Genomic DNA, 17,492 nt, shown 5'->3' with positions numbered 1-17,492 from the left:
TGCTCTAACACGCCTCACTTCTCTCACAACTGCACAAAGCTTTGAAAATAATGTCCAAATTCCTGACTGGAAAAACAAAAATTCCAAAACATTTCCAAAGCATTCACTGTTTTTACCACACAGTTGTTGTAATGAACCACATTTGTGACAAACTGTGAGAGGATGTGCACATCTGGTAATACTAGAAAGCGACCACAAGTTCTTTTTATAGTAATTTTTTTATGCTTAAGTTTTTAACAATAAAGAAAGGCAGCAAATCAAAATGATCTCTTTTTGTAAAAGTCAGAAAAGGTGGAGGGGCAGTTGCATGCTTATGGTCCCTGATATCTACACACTCCGTATTCCCTGGATCATCAAAGAATCACCTGCTTCTCCTATAATGGTCACAAACCTTGCACTCTATTGCTATGAAGCTAATCAGAATTTCAACGAGCCTCAATAGATTTCTGTTAGCAGCTTTCTCAGCTGGGTTTTAAGGGGAACGAGTGTTTGAATTTGGCGTAGAAATGGAAAACATTGCAAGTTTCTAGATTTAGGGCTTGACTTGCTGCATAAACAAACAGTAAAGAAACAGTTTATGGGAGAATCGTACATACACAGGTTTGCCCTCACCCTAAATGCAGTCTACTAGATGAGAAAAGAGGAAACTTATGTAAATTTAGTCCTATTTCAAATCCTTATCTGAGCAATATAGATTTTGTATCATGATATTTCAATGTTAATATTTAATAATATTCAATTTCATGATATTTTCCTAAATCAGATGATTTTGAAATTGGTAATTGGCATTGATAATGAGTACCAGCAGTCCATGCTAAAAAATGTCTCACAAAATCTAATTGATGGTCATATGAAAAAGTTTCAACATCACTGGACAAATGACATATTTCTTAAAAATAAATAGTGCACTATTTGTATTTATAGAGTTTAACATACAGGAAAAAACAAAAGGAAACATTAAATGTACCTTGCACAGGCACCAATATGCTAAATACAGCAAATAAACAGCAATAGTGCATAAAATGTGCCGATGTTCTCTGTGGAGGATGAGGATAACTTACTTCCACTTAGAAAATCAACCTAACATGTAAAGGCGCCCAACTTTTGCATATAATGGTAGCTTGTTTTGTTCCTATTACACCAAAGGCACATTTGCAGAAAGGAAACTATTTATTTTAATTTCATGGATATTAAACCGTTCCTTCAAACCAATTTGAAGCACCCAGCTTGACATACTTAACAGTTGACTGTCAGGTTCTGGATTCCATGAGTAAAGCGAACAAAATAAAATTAAAAAGTTAAAAAACTAACAGCTTGGCAACACGACTATTCCAGGAGCATTATATCATGGACATAATGGTCAATAATGATCAGATACATTGTTAAAAACAATATCACAGTATGATATTATACCAGGGTATAAGACTACAGACCATGACCCGCCCAGCCCTAGGTTACTTCACTCACGCACTGAGTGCATTCAGCTAGAGATACAGTTTCAGACTAACCCTCCCCAAATGAACTCCAGAGATTTCATAATGAGCATTGTGCTAAGAGCTTGTGAACTGTGGGAGGTGTTTTTGCAAAGAGTGTTTGGGGAGACTGCAATTAGAGTCAGTGTGAGTAGAAAGTGCTTTAGGGTTTCGCACATGCGGTCTCAGAAGATGTACAAGCAGCAAGCCACCCAGGATCGTGCACACAGAGTAGCATTACACAAACAATAACTCACTCTTACGTAGTCAAAACCTCTATGAGCTCTTTCTGTTGTTAACAGTCTCCTTTTCTTTTTGTTCGGTTCTGAGACTCAATAGTGACTCCAAGATGCCTCTTAGCTTTCTCTTTCACAAACATGTAAACTCTCTCACTCCCTCTCTTTCTCTCTCTCTCTCACTCACTCTCTCTCTCTCTCTCTCTCTCTCTCTCTCTCTCTCTCTCTCTCCGTGCCCCCCAACCCCCCCCCCCCCTTCACCGACCCTGACCGCGTGCACTTATCGCCTGGCTCAGCGCAATCAATTATTGTTGCAGCGGAATCATTAATAATTTCCTAATGAAAACGATTCTGTTGATCTCCGTTGTATTTTAATTAAACATAATTACGGCAGCGCTCAGCGCTGCGGTGGGGACCCCTTTAGGGTACGACTAAGTTTTAATACACTGATAATGAATTTTTTACATTGTGTTGGGTTGTTTAGTTATTATGCGCTGGCACTATTTCTCTATGTCGGCAGATAACAGATAATGAGCCCGGCACCTCCTCGTGCTCCACCACCATGATGCTCAAAGGGAAGGTTCACATAAAAACAATTAATGTTGCCTTAACTGTTTTAAAACACAGCCTCTGTCAATAACAGACTACCTCGAAGCCAGAATAGCCTGGATGTGATTCAAAATGATCTGATAAATAAATAAATAACCAGATACATCAAGTCTGCACAATTTGTTTCTTAACACAAATGTAGTCAATAAACCCAGATATACCTGAAGTTTGCTTTTTTAGTTTATACAGATTCAGACGCCAAACATGTCTTGGCTATTTAATTTTTCATCAAAGCGTTTTTTAAACATTTGAGTGAAAGGATTCGTCCACTATGTGGTTTGAGAAAGGCGCAGGAACAGAGATGAACTGAAAAGAGCTTCACAAAACGTCAGACAACCCTTTCATTTATTTAATTTCCAGTAAAATGATCACTAAGTTCATCAAATCTATCAGTATTTAATTTCTCTACTCTTTACCTTTGTGCATTTGACTGCCACTTCAACTCTTCGTCCTTGCCTTCTTAAAACCAACCATTTACAGCTGTGTCCTCTCAACAAAAGCGGTTCCCAAAGCAGTCGCAGACGCTGTTTTCTTTCACTAATACTCATACATGCAACTATCCAAACATGCCTTGTCTGCCTTGCTTTCTTGTGAGTATCTAAAATGGATAAAGCAGAAATTTCTGAGATTAGACAAAATAATCCACTTGCATAAGGAAGAGGAAAGTCAAAGGAAAATAAGTAGAAAAACAGGAGTTCAAAAAATGAGTAAAATATACAGAGAAAATGTGATTCCTAAAACCCGTGCAAGACCTGGTGGACCAACAAAACTGTCACCATCAGATAAACAGCGCTTTAAACTTTCATCCCTGAGAGAGAGGAAAGAAATCAAGCTCCACTCTTCCTTCAGATGTGAAAAGTTCAAAGGTGATTTTGTGTAGGATGTGTAGCTGTCAAGAAGTCATTACCGAAAAGGAAGGAAACTTTCGCTACAAAACCAAAACTGGACATTTGAGAGTCCTTACTGAAATAAGGTTTTATGAATATGAAGAGATCTGTTTACTTGGACTGTGAGAAGCAGAAAATGCAACCAACCTCCAAGAGGTATGGAAAAATGTCAGATTTCTTTAAAAAACTGAAAGCAAGTCTCACACCAAATATTTAAAACGTACGACTTGTACTTAAAGGCAGTTCTGGAAATAAATAAATGAAAGGGTGGTCTCTGAATTTTGTACAGTAATGTACGTCAGATATAGGGAGGAGTCACCAGCAACAGACGTGGACAGGGATTGGAAAGACAAAGAGAGAAGTAAAATAAGGAAAAAAAACAGGTTATTCTGCCTCATCTACACTCTGCAATAGAGAAAACGTGAGCATCAGATGGAGAGGAGTGTGAGAGCATGAGCACAAAGGCACAGTGAATTAGTCCAATCCTGCAGTGTACGGGCTTATGTAAAACACCCTCGTTACATTGGTCAATTTGCACTCGCACAAAGGCAAACTTTCCCCCCCAGACTCCTCTGACTCGCTGTATCTGACCGGCCTCGGCCTAAGAGGCTTACGCTCAAAATTTTAGGTGACCTATGCATAATAATAATACCCTTGTAGGACATTTGCCGTGTATGTCTGAGCTCACGAGAGCTGTGATATCAGGTGACGACAGTTAAAAAGACTAATTGTGGAGATTTGTTCAATGAATGGAGCTGGCTGGATGACTTTTTAGAGCACTTAATGTGGTAATAGCATTTTACACGGATGTAGAACATTACATGAGTATAATCCAGTTGATTGTTTAGATGAACTGACCTTTTATTTGAATTGCTTTGTTACAACTGATTTCTTTTACTAATTTATATCAATGTAGACTTCTGTAGAAAAAAGTCCAAAGAAAAGAAACCAGTTTTGTCTGTTTTCTTGACGTCAGAGCAAACTCACCGAACTCAGAAGTGTTAAAGCCACCAGCAGCGGCAGAAAGCGAGCAGAGATCAGCTAGCATCACGCAATTATCCAGAGCTAACTTGTCCGCACAGGCTTTCATTGCTTGTTAGCTACGTTAGCATGTTTGTGTGCAGCATTAGTTTGAGAGAAGCACTTGGGTGTATTCAGTGTGTGTGTGTTTTTGTGTGTGTGTGTGTGTGTGTGTGGGAGGGGGTGGGGGAGAAGCTGAAAGAAGCTGCTGGAGTGTGCAGGAGGGTATTGTGGCACTTGCAGGTGGATTGGGGGATAATGAGTTATGGCGATGAAGTGAAGAGGTTTAGTGCTGGCTGGATGAAGCCTCACTGTGAGGCTAATGTAAAACAAACATCATGTGGGGCTACAGCACACACACACACACACACACACACACACACACACACACACACACTCACACACACTCACACACACATGGATTCAAAAAAACATACATGCGCACAACTACACACACACTCATATATGTGCACTCTTATAACTGATATTATCTGATATCATTTAATATGGTCAAAAACGAAAGAAAAAAATGATGTTTGGAGTTACAGTGTAAAACAATCCACTAATCTACAAGGCTTTATGGGCTTTTTCCTGCTAAATCCACGTCGAGACCAATTTTATTGGCTAACTGGTATCAGTTTGGCTGCAAGTGACAATACACACACTCCCAGACACTTCTGAGACTTTCAGAACTTTCTATGCTTTCCATTATAGGTTGATGTCATGCTGTGCAGTGCTGACAGGGCAAAATGTTAGCCAACACCTGTTCTAAGCTAAAACTTGACATATTGCATGTAATTTACTGAACATAAAACTATGAATACACAGCTGCTGAAATGTTCACCAAAAAAGCAAAAGGTTAGGTTTATAATGACGTGTCATTAGTCTGAGTGGCAGCAGAACAACAATGAAACACAAGCATGGTCCATTGCATTCGGCACAGAGTGAACAGAAAGTTCACACTGTTTTCACATAACTGACTGACTCTTTTGGTAATAAACCTTTTTTCTTCTGGTTAGATTATGTTAGATCCTACTGAGGCTTATGGCTTTGTCTTCTCTAAATGATACACACTTTAAGGACTTGTGTGCTTATAGCACCCCCTGCTGGACAAACATCAGACTGCTAGGTATGAATTCCAAAGCCACATTTCCATATTTTACATACTGTAAAAAAGTTGTTTTAGTTGTTATAGTAGGGAAGGTGTGGAATTCAGTTTTAGATGTCCTTAGGAAACCATGAAGTATTATATTTTCATAACTTTAAAACTGTTTTTTAATTTTTAATATTATTGATCAAGCTGTTTAAAATGAATTAGTTCTCTCTGTTGTCCTTCTCAACACATATATTATCATCTCTGAAGCATCATCAGCTTAAAAATTACACATAAAATATGTGAAAATATGGCCAAACAAATAAAACATAAATGACTTCACTCATCTATGATGTAAAATGCAGCAGGGGGAAATGGAGGTAATGTAGATCTAATCCTCACTTGAACCAAACACATATTTGGGAAAGAGGATCTGAACCTAAAGTGGGAGTGCAAACATTCAGACAAACCTATGTATGCACACACTCTCATTCATTTCTGTGCAAACACACACACACACACACACACACACACACACACACACACACACACACACACACACAAACTCCAGAGAGATCATAACAAGAAGCTCTCGCATGTACTAAAACAAACAGTACCAGTTCATCCACTTAAGCAGTGTTTTAAATTTATGAGCCTCCACAAAAAGACAATCTATCATCTGCCAGTGACATAAGCTCTTGACCTAAGTTCCAATTTAAAGTAACAAACTACCTGCAAATGTAATATGACCCAATAAGAGAGCACAGCCTGCTAGCTTAGTGTGCCTGGTTGCTGTAGTTATTAGCCAGTGTTCTATATATAGGCGGCAGCCTGTCCTGCTTGCTTGGGGCAACCCAAAGGGGATTCGCGCTCACCCAGCAGGACTCTGTATAATGAATTATGCCACACAGGATGCTGGGATACATGTATTACCTCTACATCCACGTATTTGTCATATGACCCCATACTTTACCATACATGGCCTTGATTATGTACTACTAAACAGTGGTTTGACATATGGTTATGCATACAAAAGACGTTTTCTGTCTGAAGTTTGCTTCTTCAGTTCTGCAATGGTCTCACAAGGGTAATATAGCTAACAAGCAATGGAAGCTTATACATCAAACTAGTTAGCACTGTGTGCATCATTATCAGACTTGCCTCGAACCACATCGAGATGTTAAGTAATATAAAACATACATTGTATAACACATTGTTATCTATATAAATATACAAAATATATATGATATATAAAGATAAGGCAAGTATGTTTGCAGTTTTCATGATGCTAATAGGACAATATAGACTTAGCTACAGGTGAACATGTCTGGTCTGATCAACTACAACATTTGTGTGCACCAAACTTTTGCTTTAGGCCTGTCTGATTTCTTATGTAGACAGTAAGAGTGCACAATGATTGTACAGCCTACTGTCCTTGCAATAGCTTTTCAGCCATACATTCAGCCGACAGGCACAGATAGTGACCCTAGCCTGAACACATCTTTCGAGCTGAACGAACGCGAAGGCCGAGGAGAAATTATAGCGCCTTAACAAAACAGCCCCCGAAATCCCGTTATTAGTCCTTTTTTTGTTTCATATATTCAGTCTCCTGGCAAAAAGATTAGGCGATTTTAAAGCGCCGCGTAATCTTCTTTAACAGCTTATCAAAACTTTAATGATTTGGCTGATAAAGAGCACAAAGTTAAGTAGCCGGTTAAGAGGATAACTCCCCCAGTGCAGTCTAGTGATTAGCAGATGAGAATTGGCAAAGGCTGAAAATCTGAGGTTGCAAATCCCACTTCTGCTTCTTGTTCACTTTGAGGGGAAGAGAAAACTCCATTTCGGGGTAATCGTTTCAGAAACTGATAAATGAGAGTTATCCTCGTGTCCTTTGGAATCCTCAACCCCTCCCCTCCCTTTGCACATCCCCATTTATTTACTTATTTGTTCATACGTCTCATAATGGAGTACACTCATCAACACCAAATTACCAGCTGGATTCTTAAAAAGCGCGGCCTTGAAATCATAATGTCAATGTGCCACGATCTGTAAGCGGGGAGCATACATGAGCCGCCTACGTGCAACATGAGATAAATGTGAGTTGGCAGGGGGGTCATGGATATCATCCCTGATGCTTTGTTAAGTTTTGACAGCATGGTTGGGTCATACTGCCTCGCTGCTATAAAGACATTTGCGCCGGATAATACGTAAAGCAACAAGACTGGCTGTAAAATTAGAGACACCCATAAAAATACTGTGTTTAGAACATATTTGCTGGAATCAATAATCAAATGTACTACACAGATTCATGATCCTAGCACGTATACTAGTATACATGTATTTCTTTTTTCCCATAAAGATTATTTTGCAGCGCATCTACGCCAATGCAAAGATCTATGATTAGCCCACTGTTTCTTTATTGACGTTATTGTTAGCTTTCGTGGGAATAATGACTCAAAACATATTAAACCCGAAGCCTTACAAGTGGTACATTCAGAGACTTTGGCAATATCCCCTTTAACTCATTTAAATCTGCTGTCAAAGCAGTTAGTGCGTGTGCATATTCACGCTGACCACAGTAAAACGTGTCAGCATGTGGAATTGGAGCTTCCTGTGTACTGATGTTTTCTCTCACTGTAGAGTTGTCACGTGTTCAAATGTTTTCTTAAGCAAAAAGGCAATGTGTAACACTAAATACTGCATTATTAATTGAGAAAAAGAGTAGCCTGAAGGGCAGAAACAGCCATACAGCCATACAAAGAAAAGCAGTTCCATTAAATAGTATATATTTTTTGCAGGAGTTGGTGGCCGTTGCTAGGCTACAGGTAAAGAGGATGCAGTGATATTTCATGAGATTTGAAAGATGAGGTCAGTGAACGCCTCTCAGCAAATCAGACTCATCAGACAATAACAATCCTCACTCACAACTATTTAAAGTCACTCGATGTTTTGCAACATGATGGTGTATTAATGCTGATGTAGGTCATTCCCAAAAGGTCTGCCTATCATCTGCAACCTCCTTCAGGCTGTTAATGTACAGAAATGTCACTACATTTTTTACATCATGTTCACAACAAACACAGGTGAATGATGTACCAGTGCAAAGCAGACATGCCATTACACTGCTGTACAGTACAACTCTGAAGTCACTGCCTTCTTTCGTCTCATTTACCGAATATGTGGTGTGTTTTAAATAGGGATGAAGGAACGGGATAGAGGATGGAAGTGATTTGGATTGAAAGAGGGCATGCCGGGTGTCGTGGGGTGTCGCTGGGCATGTGTGTGTTGGGGGCGGGGTTGTGGAGCAGAGGAGATAAACGCAGAAGCTTACCTTTGCTGTACACCACACAGTTGTTTTTGTTGTCTTCTGCTCCCTGCCAAGTCACATCCAACAGCCACCTGGGGCCCGAGCTCAAAACCACTGGGACAGGGGCCTTGGTCTTCTGCAGGAGGAGAGATAACACACACACACACACACACACACACAGACACAAAGTATTAACTTATTTTGGGGATGATTAAGGAGCACATTAATAAATGTGAGATACACTCAACTTGGTGAAAAGCTATAAACATGAACTCTTTTTGTAACACTTGAACAGCTGGAAAAAGAGAATCTCTCATGTGACTGGGACAGTTTGTTAAAGCTGGGGTTACATTACATTACATTGAAATAATCTGCCCTAATTACAGCTCTGGTTTTCTGAATAGCCTGAATGAATCAAGGAGTTGTTTGAACCATTAACTGCAATAGTTTTTTATGGTTAGGAATCAAAGTCTGTATTTACGTTGACTCTAAACCATTTGATTCAATGAAAATGTGGCATAGTTGAATTAAAGTATATAGAACTATTTTTTTAAAGAGGCCAATCATGGTCTGTGCTGGTTGGCTATTGTCTGCAGATTTTAGAACAGTTGGGCTTGGCAACTGGTGCAGGACATTGTGAAGTGTTTGAAGGGTAAAGGCGCTACATTTTTGCCTTAATCTAATTTCAGTTTCCTAAATCTAGATGTGATCTAGCACTGTGTGCTGGCTATCCACTCAAATCTGAACAGTTCCCATCCATAGCAAATAAACATTGAGCACAAAAAACAAAACTAGTTGACTGTGTCTCCCCATCCAACATGTCACCCAAACGCATTTTCCATTTCATTGGTGTTTTTTGCTTTAGCACAGTAAATGGCATTAACAACAACAGCTGAAAGTTTTGAAGTTTCTGTGAAAACATCTGTTATACAAAGCTATATAAGCTCAACTGAAGTTATAAGTAGTGTACGATTCCTACTTGTTTTATGCATAATCCTCAATTTGTACAGTGGGGTCACCATTAAAGTCTGCAAACATCTGTTGGAAAGTATGAGATACCCAGTGTTTTCATAATCTGTAAGTATTTAAAAGGAACAGTTTGACGAAATTTGCACAATTTTTCACTTAACAAATATAGCTGACCAGCTAAGACAGGTTTTGCTTATTTAGTTTAGCACTGGACCAATAAGGCTAATGCTTCTAACAAACCTTTGAAATCCATACATGCCAAAAACCTCCACCAACCCACTCAGACCAAATTCAGGTCTTCATGACGGCTGTACAGACTGAATGTAGTTTAGTATGAACTGTAAAAATGAACAAAACTTCACCGTGTTGACAAATGCTGCAGTCGGGTGCTGTAGACGAGCAAAATTTGGACACCAAACATATCTCTGATATATCTGATTGACTTCATCTGGGGTAAGTGGAGTTTTTTGCTGAACCATTCATTAAAGGTTGTATAATCTATTCAAAGCTTTGCAGTGAGAGTTTGAGGGCAGCAGGTGGAACAACATGATGGAACTCAGAAGCAGCTACATCTGGGGGCTTTTATGGGGTATCAGGACTGAATGTTTTTGAGCTTTGTGGGGTGCCTTCCTGAACAGGCTTTCACAAGAGTCCAGAGCAAGGAATTATAGGAATTCTCTTCCCCAGTGATCCTGTATCAGATCTCCTCGATTAGCTGCCTGATCTCAGGTGCCTGGGAAAATTACAAAAGGAATGCAGATGACTTATGGCGAGGAGGTGGAGGGCGGCAGAGGAGGAGTGGGTTTTGCGGGTGAACTTTGGGCACATTGTCCCATGCTTATCACCCCTCCCCATCTTACTATTTTCTGCGAAAAACGGGCTAGGGAAGAATTTAAAGAATCAGTATCCATTTCAAAGGCCGACGGAGGTTACGTTTGGTAATGCGCCGGCAAATTATTCCGAATGGGTAACGTCATTTTTCTTCTCGGGCTCCAGGTCAAAACCGGTGCTTTAAGTTATTTCTATAAATCAAAAGCAGGGAGATAGGGGGGCAGGCCTCTCCGCATGCCCCAATATGGGGAGAGGGACCACTGTGGCTGCTGAGCTGTTGTATTTATTCTCCACCTGCTTTTTATTCAATTTGTATTTTTTAAATGGCATTCCCCCCCCTTACAAAGGGCAATGAGAGCCTGAAGTATATCTTCACTCTGTTTTAGGGGGTTGCGGGGGAGTAAGTTGGACTGCTGTTACAGTAGCCTATTACTGGCAGGGAAAATGTCAGTCTTTCTAGGCCATTACTTGTCAACCCCTAGGCTCTCCTTCATTAGAGTGCCGCAGAAATAGTTTAGCTAAGAGAAAATGGGTTGGAGAGCCATCTCTGTGCTCTCTCACTCTCTCTCTCTCTCTCTCTCTTACCATAGGAGACTTTCTCTCATAAGACACCATTACTCTCACTCGCTTCAACTCTCTTGAGCATTCCATATGCTGCTGTGATTTGTTTGCGGGCCTCGTACACCCCCTCAGCGACGCCTCGTACAATGCTGTGAAGCGCAACGTTATTGTACAGTCCAAGCAGACGTCTGGAAGCTGAGCCAAGCCAAACTGAACCCAAATCAGTCCAAATCCATGTCATAAATACAAACATTAACCCCTTAAACCTAATGGGACCAGTATTTGGGCTCACACATAACATATTAGTTCCACAGTAGTTCTTGAAAAACTTACAGTACAGTCATAAGAAAGGGGGTTTCTCAAGGTTTCACTGGTAAAGAAACTGTTATATGTAAGACGGTGACAACTCAGAACCATTTAAATGGTTCTCCAAGACGAAGAGCCTTTTGTATAAAGCTTTTTAAAGAACCTTGGTGAAAATGGTTCTGTATAGGAACAAAAATGATTTAAATGTACAAAAACGTGAGCCAAACTCGGCCCAAAAAATTCTGTTGACTCTAACCCCACCCCCACCTGCCTCGGCGCTGGTCATTTAAGATCGGCTTCTGTTATCTATCTCAAATTAGTCATACAATAAAGTCTTATATCCAGGCGAACCTTCAAATCTCACAGTCGTGTCAAAGGAGCATAGGAGACGGCCGGATTGTTGCCACGACGATTATCTGAAATGAAAATCGGATTAACCCTTTCTGAGATGCTCTCTGTCTAGAGCCATTCTCTTGTCCCAAAGCTGAAGGTTCTCCCTCTCTCTCTCTCTCTCTCTCTCTCTCTCTCTCTCTTTTTCATATTCAATTCAATGAGAGCCAACTGACATTTCAGTGTAGATGTGGTTGCTGAGTTGATGACCAGTTCTTGACCACCAAATTATTTCTGCCATTTATAGAATAAATGGAACTCTTCATCATTAATATCAACGGATACTTACAAGATGTTAAATACTGAATTTAAACATCTAATCTAGTGGGGTATAATAATTCGGATGTCATGGATATAATAAGGTATCATTTTCATAGAGGCTCTTGTGATAATAGAAAAGAAACAAACACCAAACATGATTAATTATTTATAATATAAACACATGATGGCTGTAAATACTGCTGCACGCAATGGAAAAAACATAATAAAATGCCTGATGTTTCTTTTCACAGGTTGACAAATTAAAACTATAATTTTGAGATGTAAAAAGCTGTTTCATGTTATTAAAAAATAAAGGTGATGAAAAGAAAGAATACTCTTTCAGGCACAGATTTACATGCTAGGTAACTATTCTGTAAAAATGTACATAATTAAACAAATAATGAGCTTTAAAGTAATTAATGATGATGATGATGATGATGGAAGTTTTACAGAAATCAGGAAGCCTGTGCTACAAAAAGTGTATATGTTTGACAAAGTTATTATATCGGTTCAAAAGTAGTAAAATAAAAAGTTTTGGGTGTGAAAAGGAAGAATTCCATTCCAGGCACCAGTTTACAGCCACCGTAACTATTCAGTAAACATGTGTCTATACTAATTGAGTGAATATGGCATATCTAAGTGATGATGTGGTTATAAACACTTTCACCTTTGAATGCACCAAATAGTTGTTATGAAGTCTGAAACTGAGGGTAAGTAGCAGGAGTAGGTTTAATAGCTAGTTGCCCTGTGTGCTCGTGGCTGGCCTGCAGGCCCTCTCTCTCTCTCTCTCTGTCTCTCTGTCTCCTCCCTCCTTCTCTCAGCGTACTCCCAAGCCTCTCGTTTTTCATCCCGACTCGGTCCCCTGCTTGCCGTGTAAGAGATACAGTGAAGAAAACAGTGTAGTCAGCGGCCCAGTGATTACAAACTGATGCTCAAAATTCGCTATAAAATGAAAATCAATATTTCCACAAGTCGCTGCAACATAAAAGATAACCTTCATTGATTTTTCCTGACTTAGGCTCGTGCGATAAAATCTAATATAAATTTTCAGCCGCTCGGATTTGGATCAGAACGGGGGAAGCAGGGGGGCTGCTGATAAGTTCCTTTCTCGCATCCGTTAGAGCTGATTTTTTTTTTCCTTCCCTCTTTCCTTCCTTCCCTCCTTTCCCCTCATCTCTCTCCTCTTTTTTGCCCCTCTCTCTTTTCTGAGCTATTTATAATTGGCCTGGTGCAAGCGGAAAAAACCTTCTATCAGGAATCTGCTCTAATTTTTTTTTTATTACTGGGAAAGCTAAAGCCAGTTCCAGATAATTTGGAAATTTCAGGGGGAATTGTGATGGGAGCTGATGGCGGTGGCACTGGGGGAGGAAAAAAAAGGAGCTAACCTGTAATAGCTTGTGTGCCTGACTCTGATTAAATGTTGCCATAGATGAAAGGGTCTAGCTTCGCTGCAATAAATTAACCAATCGCACAAATCCCAAATCACTGCTAATCCGGCCTTGATACCATGATCCTCTGATCAGTTGAAGGAGGTGAGGGGAAAAGAGTGGCTGGTGACACTTTCAGCCTCCATCACTTCCAGCTCGCTCTGTAAACAGCCAGCTAATGATAGCACCGCTGACCGCTGTCCGTGACACCCGGAGCCTTTTTAGCTCGGCTTTTTGCTCTCTGGCCTGCCAGAAATCAATCCCCCGAGAGGGTGGGAAAGTTTATTTCTGCTTTTTTTAACCCCTTTTTCTCCCTTTCTTTCTCTCCCTTTTATCTCTCGCTGTTAAGAAGTCTGTTAACCTTGAGTTGTGTTCCTTGAGACCAGACGGAGTCATTTAGTATCAATAGAGAATGAAGAAAAAATTGTGCCGTATCTTTCTTTCTGTGGCTGAGTGTGGGTCGTGGTGTCGAAAGGGAAAATGTCCCTGACATTAAAAAGCATAAAAATGCAGCAAATTCAGCTACATCAGGGCTGTTTTTAGGAAGACCAGGTATCCATAGTAACCAGCCCAAATAAACATTTCAGAAATGTGGGTTAGACCAATTCGGAGGGTTTGGAGGGGGAGTGGTATTTCAGTGCTGGGATAGACCATTTGCATTCTGTGTATTAAGGAACACAGTTCATGTTCATTTTAATCTTCCCTTATTTATTTTTCTCTTATTTTAAATACAAATCAAGAAAATGCATGTAAGGTGAGTTCATGTAAAAGCATTCACATCAATCATGCAAGCAATTATTTTTGATTAAATTCAAACTCACAGATTATCACAGTCATGAATGTAATAGTGCCTCACTGTAGCTGTTTATAATAAAAATGGGTAAATAGCCCATTTGAAAATGGCAAAAAATCATCAATAAATATTTTAGAAATAAAAATATATTCAACAGTTCAAGTTCACTTTTCTTTTCTTTTAACTTTGTTTATTTTTACTGTTGAGACAGGACCAACGAAGGTAAACATCAGGCATCCTAATCATTAGTGCATTATCCTACAATATTTAAATAATATTTATGGCATCTGCAAATTACATTGCAGAAGATCGGCCACTCACTCACTGTTCTGGTGTTCACAAATTAGCCTCAGATATAATAACTTCAAATAAGGTGCCGACTTGTAAAGATGCAGTCATTTTTAGATCGAAAAAGAGATTTTTCAGATTAATTGAGATCAACATTCAAAGCCTTTGCAGAATCTTAATTGGATATCAGCAATTAGAGAAAACAGTAATAAAAATGTCTATTTTAATAATGTGCTTTGTTAAACCCTCCTACACAATAAAGCTTAAGCCTTCATTCAGAAAATCAGCTGAGAAGCGACCAGTAAAAGAAAAAAAAGTGTTTCGGTGCATGAATGCAAACTAAAATGGGTTCTGTTCCAGGCAGGAACATCCACTTCAGCTCCATTGCGAGTAAATGGTCAATGTCAAGCTGACACGTTTGGAGGGGAGGTGGACATGGCCGCGGTGGGGATGTGTGTGTGTAGGACAGGACTGGACCTGCCTTAAGACTCTGTTTACAACCTAAAGCGCCCTCGCACACCTCGATAACGCCCTCTGCAATTAGGTGTTCGCTATGATGAAACAAATTGCATGTGGTCAACTGGAAATTTCATTAAGGAAGATTTACCTCCAGCTGTCGTTATCGCCGCATATTAATATTTCCCTTGGCCTGCGGGATGGATGACTTACAGGAAAGGGTTTTTTTTTTTTTATGCCCCCTTCCTAGAAGAAGAAACGTCCCAGTCCCGTTATATACATGCAGAAGCAATCATGCTCTGGAATGTTAAAAATACCTAAAGTAGCACTGATTTTCTCCCCTCCCCCTTATTTACTGTTTCATATGCTAAATAAAAAGCTCCGTATTTCAAAATCACTATCTGCCCAGGAAATATTGCCACATCTTGAGTCCGTCATCCCTTTCAGCTTCTTTCCTCATTTCAAATGGCAGTGGTTTCATCGTCTAAAATGAAAAGATACCTCCTTAGTGCCTTATTTTTCTTTTAAATATTTATTTATTTTTTTCCCCTCTGTGCTAGCATCTGCTATTGGGAGACTAAATAACAGAAATATGCAAAAAAAAAAAAAAAAAAAAAAAAGAAGAAGAAGAAGAAATTGCACGCTAATTCCCTTTGGAGATAGATCTTGGCGGCTGCCCTGTCATAAATCAGAGAATTTTCGATATGAAATGAGGCAAGCTGCTCTAATCATTTCTGCATTTCAAATTGGATCACTGGCTCAATCGCTTGGCTTTTAAACTGCTTGCCTAAGAGCAAATGTGAGGTGGGAGATAATGGGGGGAGAAATCTCTGCCGCGCCGCGCCGTACTTAGTTTACTGCTTGAGTGAAAAAGAATGCTTTCTCTGCCTCAACCCCCCTCCACCTCCCCGCCACCCTCCCTTCCTCTCTCCGGCTTTCTCTTTTCAACTTTGTTAAATTGACTTTTTCTTTTGAAATCGATAAAATTGAGAATCGCCGCACCGCCGCCAATCTTTTAAGGAACACCCATTAAGGCTCACACAAGCCATTATTTTCTGGCATTTGCAGTTGCTATAGGGATGGTGTGCTGTATATTGATTCAAAATCGCCTTTTGCAAAACACCATTCGATTGTATACTGATTCAGTCTGTAAAAATGATTTAAAGTCTGCCAAATAAAATATTGTCAATGAAAGATGTTGACAATGTATAGAAAGAAAAGCATATATGCAAAGATTATTCAAAATGTCAATAATATAGCCATAGGAGGAAGACATAATTGTGTGTGTTTCTTTAGAAGAAGATGAAATGAATCCTTTATCTGACCTTGACCAGCTATCTGTTCCCATCACTGGGTTCCAGTACTGTTCAGAAATCAAAGATCAACCATCTTTTTTTTTTTTTCATTTCCATTCAATTATTTCAAATATTAAGGTATTCATTTTTATGAGATATTTGGATATAAGATAAAATATATGAGAATGAATGATAATAAATGATTAAAAGATTAAGAGAAACTGGGACTTCTAACAAATGTGTAAGACCTGGTAGACCAGGTCACCTGGTCACCATCAGATTTCATCTTTGAAAGAGAAGAAAAAAATCAAGCTCTGCTCTCGTTTGAGATCGGAGAAAATCCACAGGTGTTTCGTTCTACCCGTCCACTGTGAGAAGACAACGGTACAGGTCTGCAAGGATATGCAGATGTCCAGAAGATGATATTTAGGGGAAAAAATCAGACAAAGCTACTCATGTTCTCTGAGCAATGGACCAACCGCATCAAATCAGATATCAACATGATTGAATATGCTTGGTATTATTTGTATCATGAGATGCAGAAAATGAAACCAACTTCTACGACTGAACTTTGGAGGTGTGGAAAAATACCCCTAGCAAGTTAAAGGCAAAGAAAGGACTGAATATTGAGACTTCTGTGTAACTGTCTGTTAAATGTGTTTTCTGCTTTTTTCCTCTGACGCTACAATGAATTACTCAATGGCTGTTTTGACTAGAAACTAAATAAATGAAGGGTGGCCTCTGATTTTTGCACAGTATTGTATCTGCAATCAGTGGTATTGAGTGAAAAAAGAAGAGGGGGGTAGAGAAGAAGGGAGGAGTTGTGTATGTGTGTGTGATGAGGAGGTCGCTAGCCAATTCCAAGCATCTTACATTCTCCCAAAGCTTCGGGCATGGAAGTATGTTCCAGCTCTAAAGCCATCCAGTTTAGCGCATGCTTAGCCTGCCTTCAGGACAACAACTCTCTCTCTTTCTTTCACTCACTCTCACGCACAATACTACACTTACAGTACAAATACTAGGTTTTGAATATTTAGTTCATATCTAATTATTTTGACAAAACCAACCTATGAGAAGTTCATTTAGAAAAGGTAGTTAGGTAGTTAGCTAGAAATGATAGATTTAAGCCTTCTTACAGTATGTTAAATTGCACAAACAGAAATAATTGTTAAAAAAAAAAAATCTAGACCAACAAGCACAATGAAGCTGAATAAGCTTTGTAGGTGCACAACTTCAGTTATTCAAAAAGGCACAAGTGCACAGAATTCATAATGCTTGTTTTGCATTCTAA

General features: G+C 39.4%; 1 protein-coding gene across 1 annotated transcript in view; it reads right to left on the bottom strand.

Annotated features, from left to right (window-relative positions):
• The window catches only part of zfpm2a (zinc finger protein, FOG family member 2a), a 163,067-nt gene that overhangs the window by 48,933 nt on the left and 96,642 nt on the right, over positions 1–17,492 (bottom strand). The window contains exon 5 of the mRNA XM_017715636.2: positions 8,649–8,760. Coding sequence (XP_017571125.1) covers positions 8,649–8,760 — 112 coding nt within the window. The remainder of the gene's footprint in view (positions 1–8,648; positions 8,761–17,492) is intronic.

The sequence above is a fragment of the Pygocentrus nattereri genome, chromosome 24, assembly GCF_015220715.1.
Source record: "Pygocentrus nattereri isolate fPygNat1 chromosome 24, fPygNat1.pri, whole genome shotgun sequence".
Lineage (NCBI taxonomy): Eukaryota > Metazoa > Chordata > Actinopteri > Characiformes > Serrasalmidae > Pygocentrus > Pygocentrus nattereri.
Note: the sequence above shows the minus strand (reverse complement) of the source record. Positions and strands in the feature narration are given on the sequence as shown.